The 21425-nt window shown below is 36.8% G+C and overlaps 1 protein-coding gene across 5 annotated transcripts in view; it reads right to left on the reverse strand.

Moving 5' to 3' along the window:
* Nucleotides 1-21425, reverse strand: part of ppp1r13bb (protein phosphatase 1, regulatory subunit 13Bb) — a 51324-nt gene that overhangs the window by 20349 nt on the left and 9550 nt on the right. For 4 of the 5 annotated variants that reach the window (XM_079889264.1, XM_079889262.1, XM_079889263.1 and 1 more), the window contains exons 3-5: nt 9360-9507; nt 7108-7227; nt 4891-4961 (exon numbers count right to left, since the gene is read on the reverse strand). In XM_079889264.1, the coding sequence (XP_079745390.1) occupies nt 4891-4961; nt 7108-7227; nt 9360-9507 (339 nt within the window). Of the gene's footprint in view, nt 1-1234; nt 1302-4890; nt 4962-7107; nt 7228-9359; nt 9508-21425 lie in introns of those variants that run through there. The other variant, XM_079889265.1, reaches the window with a different exon arrangement.

Genomic DNA, 21425 nt, shown 5'->3' on the forward strand with positions numbered 1-21425 from the left:
TTAAATTGCAGGACAAACTCTGGCATTAAATACTCCATCTCTGCAGGGCAGCATTTCCCAATCAAAGCACCTTTGGATGCACATTGGTGAAATAAAAGCTAAGCTCGCCTTCCAACAGAAATATTATTTTGATGATGTGCTGCACATCCAAGGAGTTTTATAACAAGCTGAGCAATACAAGTATCCATCCTTCATCACTCCACAGAATGCACCCACACGGACAGCATGTTCAGCTGTGACTCTTGGCATGGAGGACGCACACATATAATCCGCTTTCCACACTAAGATTTAGACCGGCGCTCATTTATTGGCACTGGCCTGAAAGCTGTGCAGATCTTAGAGAGGATGTAAAAGATGTTCAAGCAATGTTATGATAAGCTGTACATTAGAACACCAGGTCTTTGACCTTATTAATCAGATCGATTTTATTCTAATATATTAGGGTATATTTCAGCTATAATGTCATTTTGGGAACCCTCTAAACATTGTACATTATAAATCTTGTAGTTAAACTGCTATTTAATATAAAATAATCAACATAACCACTTCGGATACAAAATCTGCTACATAAATAAATGTTAATTCTGACACAAACTAACAAACATATGCATACACTTCATACACTTATGAAAATAAGCAGACAACTAGCAAGCTATTCATAATAAACCTGAAATCATGAAGTTGCATGCAAGTTCACATAACTGTTTCAGTGGAAGAAGAATAAGGTAGAAACTAAGAATAAAAGATCAAGAGACATTTTCAAAATAATTATATTCATGACGAAAAGCGAAGTGTTGAGGGAAATGAGTGAAGAAACAGCAAAACCTGGAACACGTGAAGCCCTGGAGAGTGTATCTGCCCACACACGCAAGAACAGCTTCAACTTTATAAAACATGATCTACCCACACAGTTCAGCGTTCTGGAGCTCATAACTCTGCATGTGTGATGGACAGGCATGGTGTTCCTGTATAAGCAGTGGCTCTAGTGCTATTAGATAGCATAGAGCAGTCTATTACCCATTTAATCTATCACAAAGAACACAATAAAAAGACAGACAGCTCTTATTACTTTAGTAAGTTCAATGGACCACACACAGACTGACAACAGCTGATTTAACCATTGAAAGGCATTAAGTCTATGCCTTTCAAGTCTATGAATGTTAAAAAATGTATTATTGAAAAGAGACTGTGCGTAGGATGGTCTTTTCTGCATGGAGAGCAGAGGCAGCCTTACCTTTTAGACTCTCCCGTGGGACACAAAGTCAGTCACGAGCTGTGTAGATGAACGAAGTGTGCAGGGATGGGGTGATGGGATGAAAGAAACAATTAAACAAGTAGAGAGGAATAACAAAAAGGACTGAAAGTCCCAGCATGCACTGACACCCTCCACTGTAGACAGGGCCACGGTGACCCTCTGAAACGCCACACGGTTAGAAAGGAAACTCTCAGGAAGAGCAAAAGACAACAGATGGAGTGACAGCGATAGGAAATGAGAGAGAGTGGGCCACCCACTATTTCATAAGGGGAAAAATGTGGCCACACATTCAGGGATTTACCATACTGTGAACACTGGGCGTGGTGTTGTACGAGAGAGAGAGAGAGAGAGAGAGAGAGAGAGAGAGAGAGAGAGAGAGAGAGAGAGAGAGAGAGAGAGAGAGAGAGAGAGAGAGAGAGAGAGAGAAAGAAGAGAGAGAGAGAGAGAGAGAGAGAGAGAGAGAGAGAGAGAGAGAGAGAGAGAGAGAGAGAGAGAGAGAGAGAGAGAGAAGAGAGAAAGAGAGAGAAAGAGAGAAAGAGAGAAAGAGAAAGAGAGAAAGAGAGAGAGAGAGAAAAAAAAATAGTCAGAGAATCTTCAGAGAAACAGAAGTCAAAGCAGAGAAAACAGCCCTGCTGTAAAACCAGGGGGATGATCCTCTTAAAAGCGGTTATGTCATGAAACGAGTGTAATCCACAAAATAATAAAAACGTAACGGGAGAATAACAATACAGCTTAACGTGTTATGAGGTTTAAAAGAATTTCACACGTGCTGTATTATACATTATATTATATTATATTATATTATATTATATTATATTATATTATATTATATTATATTATATTATATTATATTATATTATATTATATTTATATATAACACACAAATGTCATGCTGCTGAGTCAGCACAGTGTCTGTGTACCAGAGATGACTTGCCTTGAATCCTGGACAGGGAGAGATATTACTTTAAGTACAGGGATGGGCTGCTTTAGGATTGTTCATGTTTAGAAGTAAGATGAGACCGGGGGGAGAAATCCGATTAAACGACCCCCCCCAAAAAAAAAAAAAAAGCAGCTGTTGTGAAATATGCCAGGAGTTTTGTCTTAGCTGTACTCTGAGGCTCAGACTCAGTCCAAGTGTCTGTTCTGACGTAGGGTGGACAACAGGATATCAATGAGAATGATTTGAGGTTAGCTGTGCATCATAGGTACAATGCACTATGAAAAATGGCCAAGTTTTGAATTTCTGCTCTCAAAGAGGTCACTACCAAAGCAATATGTTTCACCAAACTTGAACTTCACACAAAATTCGCATAGGGATATTTACAGGAAGTAAATACTGGAAGTCCATCTGGTGAAATTCTTCACTGTGCTGATTGCTTTTGTAATAGTGTTAATTTCGTTGTTAAAAACTATGAAAAATGTTCGCCAATGAGCTTTTTTTCCCATGACTAAGATGAGACTATGACAAGACGACACCAAGGTCACTAAACGATAACTGTGACTATATCAACATGCAATATCGTTGACGAAAAAAGACGAGCCTAAAATGTAGTTCAAAAATAAATCTTTACCAAAATCTTTATTTTTGGGGCGATTAGACAAAACATTAACAGGTTGCCAGATGTCAAGAGGTAAAATCCCCCAATCAGAGCTTTTCTGTTAAAGGTGGGGTAAGTCGTTTTTGAAATAATCTGTTGGCCAATGTTGATATTTGAAATCAACCCGAACAAACACACCCCTTCTTCATTGCTGACAAAATTAACACGATTTTGAAATGACAGAAATTTCACCAAGAAATGGTCATTTAATCATTTACTCACACTCATGCCATCCCAGATGTATATGGGTTTTTCTTCAGATGAACACAAATGAAAATGTTTAGAAAAATAATTCTGTTCTGTGGGTCCTTGTAATGTAAATGCAGGGTGCCAATAAAGTTGACGCTTCAAAAACCACACAAAGCAAACACAACAGTAATTCATACGACCAAAGTTGATGAATAAATGTGTGAAGAAGTGAAATTCTTAAGAAAAACACTCATTTAAAGCTGCCGTCGGCAAATTTTTTTTGATCATATTCAATTAAATCGACACTATAATCCGACAGAACAACATAAATAAGGTGGTTTTAGAAAAAACCCGAGCTTCTAACTCCACCTGGAGCGTGTTATTTGTTTTGCAAAAATCCACCGCTCCCGGATCATCGGGTCCAATCAGCGCAGGGGGGTGTGAGATCTGACTGTCAATCACAGGTCGTGCACACGCCACAGATCCCACTCCCCCCTCGCGCACGTTACAATCACATGCACACGCCTGAAGTTCGCGCAGTAACGATGAGTGATGGCGGAAAAGATTCCAATTCCTCGGTTAACCTCAAGAGCTAGGAGGTCAGAGCTTGCAACATTTCTTCTCGACAGATAATTGTGCTTTATCAACCATTTACTTTATGAGTACTCCATGGTGTTGATCGATGCTGATGAGACGGTCGCGTTCACAGAAAATCTGGTGCACACGCACTGACCCTCACGAACTCGATGGGAGGGTATTAGTTGATAGTGGGGGAGGGGCATGAGAGTTGTAAACATTCAAAATTTTGGCTAAGTCCACTCAATCTTCCAGGGTTGCCGACAGCAGCTTTAAATACTAATGAACTTTTGCTATAAACCATTGCTTCCGACCAACTGTTTAATGAGATAACGCTTGACAAAAACTTGTGCGAGATATATCTCTTCCAGGTCAACTACTATAATGGCAGAGCAATTCTCATTCTGTCCTCACCCTCTGTTTCTTCTGAACAGATGGCAAATTAAACCATTCAATCAAATTATACAGAGACCTTGCAGGATCATGGGCCAAGATAGCCAAATTCCATACAAGTTAATCCTCTTGAATCCACTCAAACACAAACAGAGAGTGAAAATGAGAGTCATATGGGTACCTGACAAGACAGGCAGACAGGGGTGTTGTGTAACAGTCCCTACAGGAAGGCAGCACCTGTCAGAAAAAAAGTGTGTGCTAAGCACCATAGTGGTGAGACTTCATGCCTGGTTGGCAACAGCATCACTAATCAGCTCCCTCACCGACCAACTACCTGTGCCATCGTTCCATCTCTGAAGATCGAGACGATTGTATGGAAAAAAGCATGCCCCCATAAATGCTTGCGTTTTTTCATTCCATACACTGGTGGTCTACAGTTATCTTTCTCCCTAAAGGTGGAATTAGTTCCACTTCCTGGAGCCTGGCTTTTCCCCTGTTGGAATCTGGGCCAGATGGTTGGAGGAGACGAGCGCAGTGGACCACTCTTTGCAGGAAGCACACAAAAAGAATGAGTGATGTGACAAATGCTAATATGAAAGAAAATGTTGAGTGAATCTGGGACGTGACAGGTCTGGCTGCGTTTGGCTCGGGTTAAGAGAGAAAGACTGAATAACGTGACGTGATTGAAACGCTTCAGTACTGAAGAGTGTCAACTTCAGCCAGAACTTTGCAGCTGCTACTTTGCATTATAGTAAGCAGAAAAGCATAAGATTTTATAAGTGTGTGGAATTCAACCCCCCAGGATGCATTTGGAATAACCACAATGCTAAGATTAGAAAAAAAGGCACACATTTTGATGAGGATGTGATATGAACTAACCCCATTCTCGTTGTGCATGTCTGAGCTGTTTCCTCCTCTCCTGCTGGGCTGCTCCTGAGACTGTTGGCTCCCTAAGAGTGGAGAAATATAATACAGTGAGTCCATCAAAAAAAAAAACAAGCACATTCAATTGTGAAACACAATCATGAATGAACACAAAAAAGCATCTAAATATACATTGTGGAATTTTAACAAGCAAAACATGGTTGGCTGAACAAGACTGTGACTGTTGAGGAAAAGTTTAAATGCCTGTTTGTTATTGCCATGTGACACTGGGAACAGAGCTTGTGCTTTCAGTGGATTACTGCCTCTCTTTCCCTCCCACACACAGGGGTTTCAGGTTTATGCCGTAATCCATGTGGACGCTCACTACAAGCTAATCCTGCCTATGGTGATAGGAAAAACCTCACTGGGATGTGAACAAAAAGAGTAAAAACAAACAAATGATAGGATAAAGAAAGAGACAAAGAAAGACTTTAGCTCTGTTAACACTGATCACGTACATGTGGAAGCATTACACTATGTTCAGGGATAATGCGAGCAACCAGTCTGTCCATGGTGAGATCTCATTGGTCATCCTGATATACAAAACTGTACAATAAAGTGATGACAAGTCAGTTTTATCCGTCTAATCTGTGAAAATAGCTTTTCATAAAATTACTTCAGAGGTTTTTCCCACTTAGATTCTGAAACGTCTGAATATACACTACTGTTCAAAAGTGTGAGAAAATAATGCAGAAATTAATCATTTTATTCCGCAAGGATTAAACTGATTAAAAGTGACAGTATTTACATATAAAATGTTACAAAAGATCTATATTTCAAATAAATGCTGTTCTTTTGAACTACTTCCATCAAAGAATCCTGAAAAAAATTAAAGCAGAACAATTGTTTTCAACACTGCTTAAAAAAAAAAAAAAGTTTGAGCACCAAATCAGCGTATCAGAAGAATTTCTAAAGGATCGTGTCAAGTGACACTGAAGACTGGAGAAATGCATGGCTGCTGAAAATTCAGCTTTGCCTTCACAGGAATATATTACACTTTAAAATATATTAAAATGGAAAATGATTTTAGTTTAATGGATTTATTTGTAATAATATTTCACAATATTATTCTTTTACTGTATTACTGATCAAATAAATGCAACCTTGGCGAGCATAAGAGACTTCTTTCAAAAACAAAAAATCTTACCAAACCCTTTGAACGGTAATGTATCTATGCAATATATATTAGCACGTTCGAAATTCACACAATAATTTCCATTGTTAAAAATGCTTGCCCTGACAGCAAGCAATTTTCATAAGAATTGTAACTCCAATGCAATTATAACATGTAACAAAATGTCCCTTACATTTACAAGAAAATAAATTATTCAGGTTACTATGTTAAATGTGTGTGTTCATCCAGCACTTTCTAACTCTCTCTTTTTTTTTTTTTTGCTATAATTTATAAATTTAGTGATTTAATGTGTCTTTCTGCTTTAAAATTGTGGACATTTTCTTTTAATAAAATATTACTATATTTTGAAAGTATAAATGTATTTATAATTTAATGTACAACAGCATGGCATGCATTCGTACATCTATTTTGGTAATTTATCTAAATCAAAGAACTAAATTTACAGATGAATCAAGTACTAAAATTGAGTCCTTAAAATATTGCACAATAAGCATTCTCTAAATGCCCATTGTGCAAAATTTTCACTATTTCACAACTAAGTCACCCATAACAAGCTGTGCTTGAACAAAGTGAATGTGTGTTTGCACCTGTCCAGTAAAGGCAAGATGCTTGATTATATAACCAGTATATTACTTTAACCACACAGACATGCTGCCTAGGTTGAGTATTTTTGTGGCCTACTCAGTTTGGGATATGCTTTGAGTTCATTTCATCAATATTTCTTCATCTTAAATATGGTATTTGATATTATTTTATTGTGCTAGACTTCCCAAGTCACTTTGCCTTGTTCAGTGTTGTTTGAAGGCACTGACACTTTCAAAGCTACCGTACTTTGATTCATTTTGTGAATAGCACAACAGAATTGAATCACAAACAGAACCCTACATTGTTCGGCCAGGATGTGCTTGTCTCTTTCTTTCACATGTTAGAGGCCACTGAAAAGGGAATGAAAAACATTCTGCCACTGTCAGCCAATGAGAAGAAAGCGGTGGTGGGCAGGACGTGGCCTATAACCAGTCAAGAGGGAGTGTTCTCACCCTGATCGCTGCTTTCTGTGGGCGAGTCTTCGTGGCGCAGGTAGAACTTCACCTCCTGCTTTCTGGGGCCCCATTTCTGCAAGTGCTCATACATCATGTGGTCAAAGGGGATGGGTCGCTCTGGAGAGGGGAAAACATAAGACACAGTGCATTAAAACAACAAACCATGCACTCTGTTATTAGAAAGGTCAGAAATATCATGTTTTGTTCCTCAGGGGAAAAAAGCTGATAAAAAGACGAAGGAGTAGTGTGTTCACATGAGAGCAGGAGCGAGACACTCTCATGCTGAGGAGAGTGTTATTCCAATGTTACTCACTTCAAGCCACACCTTGCAGGAGAACAGACATAGTGGGATCAAGAGAACTAGGAAATTGAATCAAACGTGGCATCCAGCCAGAGGAATGTGGCGGGGCTGGGTGGGCAACAGAGACATAAATGGGGAAAAACAACATTTTGGACATTGCTAACAGGTGGAGGGACATCTGGAAGCCTGGCAGCCACCCAGAGGGGGATGGGATAAAACTACACACAATAATAGAAGAAAGTATGAAAGTGGAGAATATAAGAAAAGCACACAAGGACGTTCACAAAAAAAGTGAGAGCAGGCCAATTTCCCTACCAACCTAGAGTCTAAAGCTTCAGCTAAACACCCAAAACATCACAAGAACATTAAACTCCTCATACAAGCAAAGTATTATGCCTATTCACTTTGACTACCAGCTTTTTTGGACAAGAACTGTTTAACAACTAGATTTTCTGAAGAAAAAGGTCCTGACCCATGTAAAAGTCACATCTAGGATACTGCGGGTGGGCGTCATAGTTTTTCCAAAACAGTTGCTTATTCTTACTCCGTGTTCTGGGTGGTTGCTAGGGTTGTTGCTAGGCGGCTGCTTGAAAGTCCAGGTCAAAAGAGACCACTCACATATAAGTCTACATTATATTTTTGCCCCTGGATTTGGGTTGGGTTCTTTAATCATAATACTACTTATAAAACAAGAATATTTAGTTTATTGTCAGACTTTAAAAATTAATTTAAAGGGTTAGATCAGCAAAAAAAAAAAAGAAAGAAAATTGTCAGTTAACTCACCCTGAAGTCGTTCCAAACCTGAATAAATTTCGTTCAACTTTTAAACACAAATCAACATATTTTTAAATGAAACCTGAGAGATTTCTGTCCCTCCATCAAAAGTCCACGTAACCAAAACTGATGCAAAATATTTCATAAAGACATTGTAAACAATCCATTTGAACCAAGTGGTTTCATTTAAGTCTTCTGAAGAGACACTATGTATGTGAATAAAAGGCTAAATTAAATCTGTTCTTCATATAGAGCATATCAAATATAGAAGCTCAACCATACAAATGTGTGAAAAACAGACATGTAGAATATCCTAGTAATATGCAAACTAATAAATAAGCAACTAGTTAATAGTAAGAATTGGACCCTAAACTAAGGTGTTACCCAGAATTTTTTTTTTTTTTTTACATGAAAAAGCCCTTCAATCGTTTTAATTATCAATTAATTATTCCAATAAATACAACTTATCAATAACTACTGATATTCCAAAATAATTATTTTGAGATATAAAAACCTTATAGAAAATCCTTGACTGCTAATATCCACAAACCCCCCCCCCACAAGATTTGGTGAGGCAAAATATCCACTTAGTATCCAGACAGTAATGATGCATCATATACGATCCATCACCTGCTGTAAAATAACTGGGCTCATCACGATTTCAATGACAGATGCACTTCAAGATGAAAGGACACAGTGCTGATGGAAGGGCTTTTGAAAGAAGGCTCCCTGAGCAAAGACAACATTTCTGCCAAACAGCTGGTCATACAAATCACTATCATCAAGAGAAAATGGAAAAATGAAGGGAAAAAAACATGCACACAGCTGTCAGAACAGAAGTAGCAGTTATGTCTGAAAGACTAAGTAAGTGTTTTTCCTTTGCTGCCAGATTCTTCAAAATACTGAGCATGTGCATCTTTGTGAGAGTAAAAGGATAAATCTTTTTTTGCTGAAAGAAATGGTTAGGGTGGGAAGGTGAGAAAACGAGAGGCTATTGGAGTCTGTAGAAATGATTTAAAGTAAAGCTGAGTGCTTCGCAATATTTTTCACCATTTAATTTAAGAAACGTCAATGAAAGAAACTTACATCCTGCAACAGTCATTGCTTACAAATACCCTGCATTTACTTGCTACAAACGGCTAAGGACAAGAGGGAGGGACTCAAAGAATCTCACCATTTCCACGCCAAACTTCAGCCAGGTGGCAGCCGCTTTCTCCCGGTTCCTTACAGAACTCCACCACATCACGACAAGTTGTCTCCGGAGTGATGGGCACCTCCGTCAGGGCCTGCTCCCCATCACTCAAATACACCGTTAAAATCATCTAGAAGAGAAAAAGAGAAAGAGAATATTTTGAATATTTCATAAAGAGAGAAAGGCAGGGATTCCCACTGAGCCATAAGACCACTAGGGGGCAGTGCCATTGCTCAAACAACTTAAATAACATTAGTCATTAAGAACTTTACCTCTTGAGAAGTTGCATATGGGAAGATATACCACGAAAATACAGCACATTGAGTCCAGAGTCTGTTAAAGGAGATTTCTAGCACCTCCCCTCAGCTATATAACTCACTCTGATAGAGGGAAACGCCTGGGCCAGTTAGCTTGACAGTGACTGACAGGTGTGGTGGGCTGATTAGTGCTGCTGTAAGTGAAGTGTGACAGGTGGATGGTTTGGTGCAAAATAAGAGAGACTCTAGAGAGACCCGTTAGGTTCATTTATTTAGATGGATTTCATTTATTTATTTACTATGCTACATATGACATGATCTGTATATGTTTTTTTATTATCATTTATATATATATATATATATATATATATATATATATATATATATATATATATATATATATATATATATATATATATATATATATATATATATATATATATATATTATATTAATGATTTGCAACATTGTGATACACAGTCATACTAATAAAACTTTGAGAGAGAGCCAGCAAGAAAGGCAGAAAGGAAGATCAAGAAAGTGGATGATATAAGACATCATTACCTCCCAATCGTGGAGATGAGATCATGATCATCTACTACTCTACTGTCTGCAATATAGTACTGCACTGCCATTTTATACTTCAAACGTGACACTGTGTAGCTTGGCAGAGAGAAGGTGACAGATTCATTACATCATCCATCAAGCAAACATCCCGACTGGACACAACAGAGGTCTGCGATATGGCCAGTGTCTCACACGCATGATATTTCTCAAGATAGACAAAAGGGCATGAGGTTTATGTGGCTGGGGAAACATTTATATATCTGTTATATAAGACTAAAGTATCGCAATACCTGACATAACTCCAAATGAGAAGTAAGTCTGACCTTTGTGTGGTGCAGAGTCATAAGAGAGGATTGAGTATGTCCAAGATAAATGAGTGTTTCTTCAACTACGGGCACTTTTGGCCCCGAGGACTTAAAGCAGTGAGAGTGCAAATAGTGTTTCAGGAGTTTACTTTATTGCATTTGCCACCGTCCAAGGTCCAAAAGTGTATGTACAAGCACATATGTCAGAGCATAATTCTGTCAAGTCGGTTACCATTTCCATCATTTCTCAAATTATGTTTTGTGCTTAATAACACTCTGAAATAAAAATGAAACTGAACTGTCACCCGTCTTATGGCTAATTTCATAGCTATTTGATGTATCATATACACAATTAACTATTATTTTTATATTTAGCATAATTTGACAATTACAGTTTGATTGGAAATGACAAATATTTTGTTCACATTCACAAACAATAAATTGTATTACTTTTTTCACAAGTCACATGTGTGTGAAAGTATATTTAAGTAAATTTTCACATGATAAATTGTCGAAGGGATTATGTTTTCAGATAATTTGAAATCAGATCATTTTTGTTGACATGGCTTTAAATATGTTTGAATTCATAATTTTAGAATAGATTTTTAATGGATATTTTAAAGACACTATTAGTCAAAGGTTTAAAAAATTGAAACTTTTTCAGCAAGAATGCATAAGAATTGGTCAAAAATGACAGTAAAATCATGTTTTGTAACATTATGTTACAAAAGTTGTTTACTTAAAATAAATGAGGTTCTTTTGAACTTTCTATTCATTAAAGGATACTGGAAAAAATACATACACACTTCACAAAGCAAAAAAGGGGTTTAATAAAAAGCAACCTTGGGGACATAAAGGGCCCAGGTTTTTAATGTCGAATGACTTGTCAATGTGAAGTCAGCTGGCAGAGCTTCTCTTAAAGGAGTACCACTTCAAGTACCACTTTCTGGCAAAATGGGCATTCAATATATTGCCTATACAGTAGAAAGGCAAAACATTTTTGAAAAATTTGAAATCGTGCTACCTGACTAGAGAAAACAGAGAAAAAAAGATGCTGTCTTCCCTTTTGCCAAATGGGTAGGAAAACTTAATGCACCCATAATGCACTGGGCAAGGCATGTTGTCATCCAAAGCCACACCCACCAGTCTGCTATGGATACGCTTAGTCAAATAGCATCTTGCTTTAGTAGGAAATACTTCTTAGTGAACTTTTAGTCATAATGGTGTCAACCTGTATTGTTCCCGTGTGCAAGAATTCAAAGAGTAAATGTTTAGCAGGAGTGAGTTACTTTCAGTTTCCAGTGAAGGATTCAGCGCGTTGTAGGCAGTGGCTAAAGACTGCAAAGAATCATAAATACAGAGATGGACAATCTGAAATGTTATCATTCTGTTTCTGGACAATCTGTTTGAAGTTAACATTTCAAACTGGATGACCATGAATGCAGTGTTTTAGGCCATAAGATTGTACGATTTCAGTGATAAACTTACCCTTACAATAACCGTTCTCTTAAAAGATTGCTATCTCGGTTTAAAAACCCATGCAATCTTATTCCTACGATCAAAACAGAGCAAATCACCTTTTGAAAAGTAACTTGACGCTTCAAATAACAGTCTTATCGATTAAATTCGATGACTTAAAAAACACTAATTCATCCAGTGATGAAATTAGTAAAACATTTGAGTGAGTCATTAATTTTTATTTTTTTTTAATCGGTTTGAATGAATGATTCAAATTAAACGTTTTTAAATAGATTGCAGCAATTAACATTTTGTCACAACCTAGTAAATTACATGTTATTTTGTTTATTTGTCTGTTCAGAACCGTGGGAGAACCTTGATCTCTATTTGAAACAAAACAAAAAATTTTGATTTTCAATTTATCCACAATTGTGCAGCTCTAATTGAGAGCATACGAGAACATTGTTCATTTACATATACTACCGAAATTGTTAACAATACAAAGCGGGTTGAAAATCGGCCAAGTTACACTTTAACATTTTATCAAATTTCTCTAAAATCCCAAACAAGCACAGGTATCAATATGGTACAATAATAAAACATACACTTTCTGTGGCTCACACACACCAGCAAATATACAACAGATGAAACCTAGGAGTAAGTGTGGGGTGTGCAACTGTGCATGGCCATTATTGATTTAGTCTTAATGATTGCTAGTTGGGTTGGTTAAGAATACTCCTCTATCAGTATTAGTGCACTAATGAATACTCTAACTTCACACCATAAGTATGTCTGTGACGTGCAATTCTTACAAAACCCATGTAAATCCACTCTTCCTAAAGCATCCAGGTAGGCAAGCCCTACATTACTTTCTCTTGAATGGAGGGCAGTTCAAAACACAGGTATGTGGGAGAGGAAAGAGCTCTTGCACTGAAGAAAACCTGTCAGATGCAGAAACACCACTCACATTCTTTTGTGCATGAAGTTGAAAGGAACAATTGGATTTGGTCAGTTTCAATGGACTCTGTCTGGTACATCACTAGGAAAGAAATATTTGGGCCACACACAAGTTTTTTTGAAATATCAAAATGACTCTTTTGTGTATTTACTCAACAATGGATTCTGTGTGGTGCAACACTAGAATGGAAATATGTAGGCCGTGCACAAAGAATGTGTGTGAGAAGGACAAAAAAGGTGCACACTAAACCTGCAGGGAGAATAAAACAAGTGCAAATGGGTCCAAGTAACTTGCTGATAAAGCTGGATAATCTGAGGATCTGAGTGTTTGAGAATTTATACAGTATCACCGAACATATAGCAATATCACAATATTTTCCTACACCCCTAGAAGAAAGTCCCTCAAAGATGTAAAAAAAACCTGCAAAAACAGTGAACAATGATATTTGGTTTACAAGAAACAAAGTCAAACAGGACTGCCACTGAGTTTAAACACAAATAAAAAAAAATAATTTAAATAAAAAAAAAAAAATTACAAAAGAAAATGTCTATTAACTTAATATAAACAATGATTCCTTGCACCATTACTCAGTATAAATGCTGTGTCGCTGCAGAATCTACAGCATAAAAGAAAATTTATTTCAAAGTATTTCAACTCTAGACTCAATGTGAAATGACAGTCACAAAAATGGTACAAAATAAATACTATAAATAAATAATGACTATTACACTGTCCTCCCTGCATGTAAAAGCCAACATACCAGTCTAGTTTGATTCACAAACAAATGGCAATTAATTAATATATGACTCACTCACTGCCTGGATATTTAACAAAGTGTAATTAAACTGTTGTATTAAATGGCATTTTAATAAATAAATAAAAATTAATGAACGAACGAATGAAGGTATGAACAAATGAATGGAGTATTTAGTTAGGACCAAAAGAAGAGAGGTGCTGCAAAAAACAATTATGTAAAAAACACCAATTAGCAATGAGAAGGCATTACAAAAGATTTTTTAAACAGTGTGTGTGTGAGAGAAACACACTTTTGTTCAGCTAATTAAAAAATTCACCATGCCTGACAGATAACGTAAGGTTTGTCATTATGTCAAGGCCTCAAGCAGTGCAGAGAAGCACTAGAGACAAACATGACCGCACTTTTGCATTCACAGTACGCACTGTCACTGCATCAAACAGAATGACATGTTTATCTGAGCACCGGCACCAACCGCAGCCAACTTCTGCTGAAGTTACGCACACAGGGCGCTAGATAGTCTCAATGAGGAATGAAAGGGATTTTAGTAAACAATATGAGCATGCAGAATTTAAAATGATTTCTAATGTTCTGCTTTTTTTTTTTATATATATATATATTTGGTAAAATACAGATAATAGTGCAATGAAACACGTTTAACTATATTTAAACCCATTCCACAATATTTCCCACTAGGGATGTTCATTTCATTTTTTTTCCCTAAGGACAACCGGAACTCGTTAACCGATCATTAACCGTTAACCTATAATATTATGTTACATTAGAATAAAGTTAAATTAGAATGAATCAGTGTCTGTGACCATTTAAAAATACCAAAATGAGTTTTCCGGGGGTTTAGTTTTACATCCGCAAATAGCAGCAACAACAGGGCATGAGGATTCACACATCGTCATGGCATGCACCTGCAGCACTTCTGTGAACAGAGAAAAACAGAATAAAAGCATTTATATGTTTTTTTTAAGTATAGGGATCGTAGTTGATCGGTTCCGGTTCGAATCTTTTCCGGTGTGATTCGCGGATTGATTGCAAAGTTTAGCCTAACCATCACAGAATGAAAGTTTATCATTTGTATGCGTTTAAAGTACTGTCAGTTTAATCATTAAGCGCAACAAGACTGGAACTCGCTCGCTGTTTTCTGTGCACGCACCAGAGCCGAATTCAGTTATATTTCTCTTCATTTGAGCTTAAACAGACAAAATGATGTCAAAATGCCTGTCTCTGCGAATATAAAACGGATGCGTATCATTATATTGGATCCGTGCATTTTGTCTTAAAGTGAGAGCAGCCTAATATACCCACAGCTGTTTGTCAACAATGTTAAACAAACAACAAAAGAGAATGAGAAAATCACTTTTGTAGCTTTAATAAAGATAAATTGAATTAATTAATTATATTTAATTTATACAGTGAAGACTATGCAGTGTTACTTTACATTTGATTATTCAATGTCTTTACCTGAATACTGTTAGATTTAGCTGAAAAACAAATACGACATGGAAATTCTTGAAGGGCTGAAATCATGATTAGAAAAATGGAGTCATATGGTTTTGTACAGTGAAAACAACAATCATGTGAGTTGAGTCAGAGTTCAAAATCTTTCAAGCTAAGTGATAGGATCTGTTATCCAAGTAAGATCAACAGACGTGCAGAAATCCCCGTTTCAGTCAGTGTGAAGACCATCAGTTCTTGGCTGTTGACAGTATGACATAAAAGAGAGTTCTAGCATTTTGTCCTCAGATCAGCTCAGGTTGCTGCTTTTCATCTTAGGTGAAAAAAGAAGTCAACTTCTCGAACTCGTAATTTTTTTACAGGATTACATTCACTCTAAATTATGCACCCATCCGCCCCTCATTGAACATAAATAGTGTCCTAGAAGGTAACTTTTACCGAACAGCTCCCAGTGCTATACTTCCATCACCGCTTTGCTTTGTCTCTGCTTTGTCTGTCTGCCATGAGAAAAGCCTCCTCACCTGCAGAAGCCAAATGTGGTAATGTCAATCTGGACAATGATAACCAATAATTATCAACATATTCTTTTAAAGTTATGCATAGTACATCAACTTTTAAGCTCTTGTCCTGCAACATTATCATCAGCAGCCTTCTTTTAGCATGCGTGTAAAGGATAGATCTGCTCAAGTAAGCATCCAGTCTACTGGTTTCAAATCCCATTTAAAATGTCTTCAAATGTTGAATACCAAAGCTGATTTGACCTGAAATACTCAAGCAGGTCAAAAATATCACAACATTGCAGCAATCCAGCAAACCTGCACGTCACAGTTCATAATCTCGTTCTCTTGAAAAGTTAATAAATGTTACCTTGAAAAACTGAATTCTTCCTTTCAGCAGAGTGGAAGAAGGCATATATAATTCAATGTCCAGACAGTCAACTCTTACTTGATTAATCTGGACAATGAAAATGAATGATGACTGCCAGCAAACGTGATCCCAAAATCTTTCCAGGCCCCACAACACCCCCTCCCCTGCCACTATCTTAATATAGCCAATCAGATCCATTTAGCAATATGACAAAGCCTAGCAGACAGAGATGGAGAACCAAAACCAATGACTGTCTTGGCACAGTGTATGAAACCATGCAAGAGATTGTTACTTTTTGGCAGTAAAACTAGACTACATTTTTATGATTAGATTTATAGTACTATATGTTCTATACAATGCTGTCAGCAACAATTTTGGTTTAATATAGAGAGTAACCCATATGTTGCTACTTCTTAGCAGAATTACCATAAAATTGTCACTACATTAACATATAGATGCAACGTCAAATGTTGCTTGCACTGACATTACTTACTACTACCTGAACTACTTGCAACAAAGATTTCATGAAAACACCAAAATGACTTTGCTGTCCAACCGTACTTGAAAGGCACAGGTTGGTATTAACAAGCTCCCCCTCTCATCTCCGAGCAGGACATCTATTTGCATCACCTTTCCCAACTTAGATGCAGTCCGTCTTCTCCTGGCCTCTCTCTTGAGCTGCCGGGCATGCTCCTTGCTCCAGGTTTTATCTCCGGGTTTGATAGACAAGCTGACCAGGCCTCGTAGAACAATAGTCACAAACTTCTTCATGACGCATGAATCGCTTGTAGCTCTACATCAAACACATCCTTTGAATGTGTCTTGTTCAAACCCCCTCAGCAAAAGTAGCAGGCAAGGGTTCCCTGCAGCGGAAAGCCTTCAGTAGTCACGCTAGCTGTGTGACTGCTGAGAGCAAGCGAGCGTGTGAGTGAGAGAAAATGAAAATCAGAGGAAGACGACGGAGGGAGGGTGCTCCTCTCATCTGAATTGTGAAGGGTGCGTCACCAGGTCCCCTCCAGAATAAGGCTCCCTCGAGAAAGCAGAAGATTGCACCCCAGATCGGAGGTGGCTGATGGGTGCATGCCGCAAAAGCTGGGACAAAGATCAGATGAGGATGCCAATTGCATTACAGTGTGTTGGAGGGTATTAATGTGACCTGTAAGAACTGTAAGTGTGAGACGTTGAAAACCAACAAAATAGCTCAGAACACAATTATCCCAAGACTAAACTGGTTTACTAACAAACATATCAGGGAGTATTTATGAGATTACAGAATTGTCCACTTTGAGTTGAATTTGAGTTAGTTTAACCAAATTATAAAGTTTTGGCAGGACTAAATTACACAGTACAATAAATACTAATTTACAAGTATATACAAATACTAACAACAACTTCAAGTTTAAACCTCAACACACTTCAAGTCTTAGTAAAGTTGGACCATTAGTCTGTGCTACACTGAAACCAATACATCTTTTTTCAGATTTGAGAGTAGAAGGTTTTGTATTATTGATGCTTCCATGTTAAAAGGCCATGAAAAGACGAAGAGTCGAAAGAGTTAAAAATAATGGAAATCAAATGAGAGTTGAGTTTTAATAATACATGCTAAAGTAGATTTTAGAACCGGGAATTATCCTCTTTTGAGACATATGAAGCCTTCAAGAGACAGACACTGGTACAAGCCTTAAAGCTAGGCTAAATGATTGGCTTTATTATTTGTATTTAGTACTGGCAGATAACTTGGTGAAAAGCATACATCAAAATAAATTAAACTTTATTCTGTTTTAAAGGGATAGGGTTTTTTTTTATCCATAGTGACTTGCGTCACTCATTCATGCCTGGTTGCTACTTTGATGTGTGTATGGTGTGGGAGTGTAATAGGTTAGTTGTTACAACGAGCAAGAAAGAAAGAAAAGATAAATAAAGCAGTCCAGAGGAGCTTCTGTAATAAAAAGATAATCCAGATTGGCTTGGCTTTTCGGAGATGGCAAGAACTGAGGGCTTTGAAATGTTGTAAAAGCAATGCAGAGATGCAGTTATTATTACTCAGATGAGTAGGGTATTTTATTGAACAGATGAATTGCCATAGCTCTCTAACAGAATTCATTGTAAATCATGATCTACTGCGAGGGGTCATTTCATTATGGTTGTTGTAGAGCTGTGCTGGAATTTATTTTCAAAGAAATAGATTGTATATTAATGGGTTTAGAAATATTAACATCTTCAGCTAGTCAGTTTAAGATCCTTTCCATCTAAACTGGTTATTCTCTTAAGCCTAGTAATGAAATGGTTTATGAGCAGTAAGTAGGATAACCATATTCATTTATGACCAGTAGGATAACCATATTCATTCGCAGTCACACAGAGCCGAAACACCCAAAACACTTCTTCGGTAAAAATGCATGCAGTTTTGTTTTAACCGAAAAAGGGCTGAAAGTTACATAGTGTACTTTTGAGGGTCTGCATGTGTATAATATGACCTTTACAATGTTCAGTAATCTGAATGCCCCCTCAAAAGAAAAAAGTGGACTTGCATAATGTATGATGACCTATCATACATTCATTATTGTTATACAGTTATACAGATATACAGATAGTCGGTTATACAGTTATGCTGTAAAATCATAAATGTTGATTATTTTCCTATATTACTTCTCTATATTGCAGTTGTTATCATAAATTTAAATGAGTAGAACTTACATTAAAATACTTATCTTGTGTGGGGATGCCCCGCTATAACAATCAAAGCTACAATGTTTGCTGAATAAAAGTACGACAAAAAAACGGTTCAACGCGAGACCTAAATGGAGTGCTATAATACACTTTAAGGAGAGGGTTGTGCTGTGAAGTGCATGTGTTGAATAAAATCTAGGTGACTAATAGTTTATGACATTAATGATATAACACTATTGTACTCTGGGTAAAAATGCCTGACTTTAAAAAAATATTTAGATTCCAGTGGCAGTAAATATATACCAGACACTGTTCACTGCAACTATGAGCTTCCTGAAAGACATAGCATGGTGCTTCAAACCACTGTCACAATGGTGAAAGACCAAGTGCTTCCACAACTCCATAACTTCTAGATCATGGCTGTAGGTCTAGTGTTACTTAAATAATTCAAGTTTATTTTAAAATATGTAATATATGCAATTGTATTATCTGGTGCATATCTTAACAAAGAAAAAAAAAAAAGAAAAAAAGAAAAAAAAGAAAGAAAAAAAAAAGAGGAAATGGCTTTCATGGGTGCTTTAAAAAATAGTCTGCCTCACTGGAGAAAGTGCTTGATAAATCATAGGCAATCATAGGCCAAAAAAAAAAGACTTTTTAAAAGCACATAAGTGGCAGAGGTTTTTCTTCCAAAGGTTTAAAGAGGACTGTATCTCTCATTCAGTACCCAGACTCCTCAATCCTCCCAGATTCGAACCTCTTGTGACAGTCACCATTCATATTTGAGAAGCTTCATCAAATTCTAATTATGACAGTTAAGTAGGAAACATTAAGCAAAGAGATTGAATTTGTAACGAGCTCAAATGAGGGAGTAGAGAGGGAGAGAGAAAAAATACAGGGAAGACATGAAACCGCAACAATAGAGGATATGCGCGTGAAGTCACCGTCGGCCAGAGTGACTGCGGTCACGTCCACTGAGTGGCAAAAAGACTGAGCGGCATCATTGGTTTTCAGAAAAACAAAATGCGAAACACAATAACAACGGGAAACAGCTTTGCAATTGACTGTATAAATAGATTTGACATGAAAAGGTATATTTTTACAGACTGCCGAAAGATACAGAAAAGAGAAGCTAATGGATTGCTGCAATTCACAGAAAAAACTGGACTTTTATAATGAAATATACTTTATACTAATATATTTTTTGTCCAATTTAGTGTTACTTTTCAATAAATGTGTGGTTATTTTATTGGCTTGTTTTTTTTAAAAATTCAGATTCTATAAAATTATTGAATTGAATTAAAAAGTCTAATATTAATAAAAAAAAAAATGTTTTTGTTGTTTAAAAAAAAAAAAAAAATTCAGTTTTCTGCCAATTGCATCCAGAATTTTTGGTGTCGGCTCAGAATGTTAATTTCGGTGTGTAGAATACTAAAAGTACAAGAAAATACTAAAATTAAAACTGAAATAAAAATAAAGTTAAATAGAAATATATTCTATTTAACTTTTTTTATTTCAGTTTCTTTTTTCTTTTTTTTACTAATTAACTTAAACAATTGACAAAAGTATATAAAAGGACTAAAATGTAAACTAAAATTAAAGCTAGATCTAAAAAATAAAATAAAATTTAAAATAATAATAAATACTATAATATTAAACAATACTTAAAGAACACATAGAAAAAGTATTACTAAATAAGAACATGTACATGTAATAACAGGTGAAGGATCAGTCCACCAATGAGAGGAAACAACAGACATTTCTGGAGCTGGAAACCAGAGACTGAGTTAGATTAAATAAGAAAAAAAAAAAGAAAAAAAAAAAGGACATTGGGTGTAGGCCAAGAACAATGTCTTAAATTCAATTCAAGAAATTAATTAAAAATTAAATGGATATCAATCTTACAAAGAATGAAACTGAAAACTTTTTGTCTGCTGTTTTTCTTTAAAGAAATGATGTTACTCCATAACATGATTAAAAACTGCATAAACTGAATCAGCATTACGGTAAATGCTTTTCACAGTCAACTTAAAAGAAGAAAGGCTCATTTGATAGTGACATTTCATAACTCATAACATTAGTGTAGTGCACAGTTTCTAGCATTTATATCTGTGTTTCAACAACATACAGCACATGGTTCTGTGGGTCAATGATGTTCTTTCCCAAACTTGGCTTTGAAGAGCTACAGCCACGAGAGGGAGAGAGAGAGAGAGAGAGAGAGAGGGAGGAAGAGGAAGATGAGGTTGTGTCTGCTTCAAAGTGCCCCAACAACAGTGCTCTAGCAGCTCACTGCACCGGCCTTCATTGGCTGCCTGAGTCACACGCACAGAAAGGATAAGACTTGACGAGAAGGGCACACTCTCTCGCTGACTGAGGCTGTGACACTGATGCCATTTACAGAGCTGCGGGGCAACCCGCCATGCAGGGTAACCTCACAATTCTGACAGCACGTTCATGTGCCATAACATGAAAGTGTTTGGTTGAGAACAGTTCCTCAGTAAGATCAGCGGTTAGCCCAGCTCAAGGAAGAGTCCAGAAATATAAACATGAATGCGTCTTCATGTCCCATCACAATGAGTCGAAGCAAAAATACCTTCTAATAACATACACAAGACCAGATTTTAAAAGACAATATATACCAAATAGCATCAGAATGAATTATTGTTCAAGGAAGCTGCAAGATACCAGGGGCCGGTTGAACCAGATGTGCGCAAGTTAGTCTAGCTTTCAAAACAGTTTCGGGTG

This window comes from Squalius cephalus, assembly GCF_949319135.1.
Source record: "Squalius cephalus genome assembly, chromosome: 12".
NCBI classification, from domain to species: domain Eukaryota; kingdom Metazoa; phylum Chordata; class Actinopteri; order Cypriniformes; family Leuciscidae; genus Squalius; species Squalius cephalus.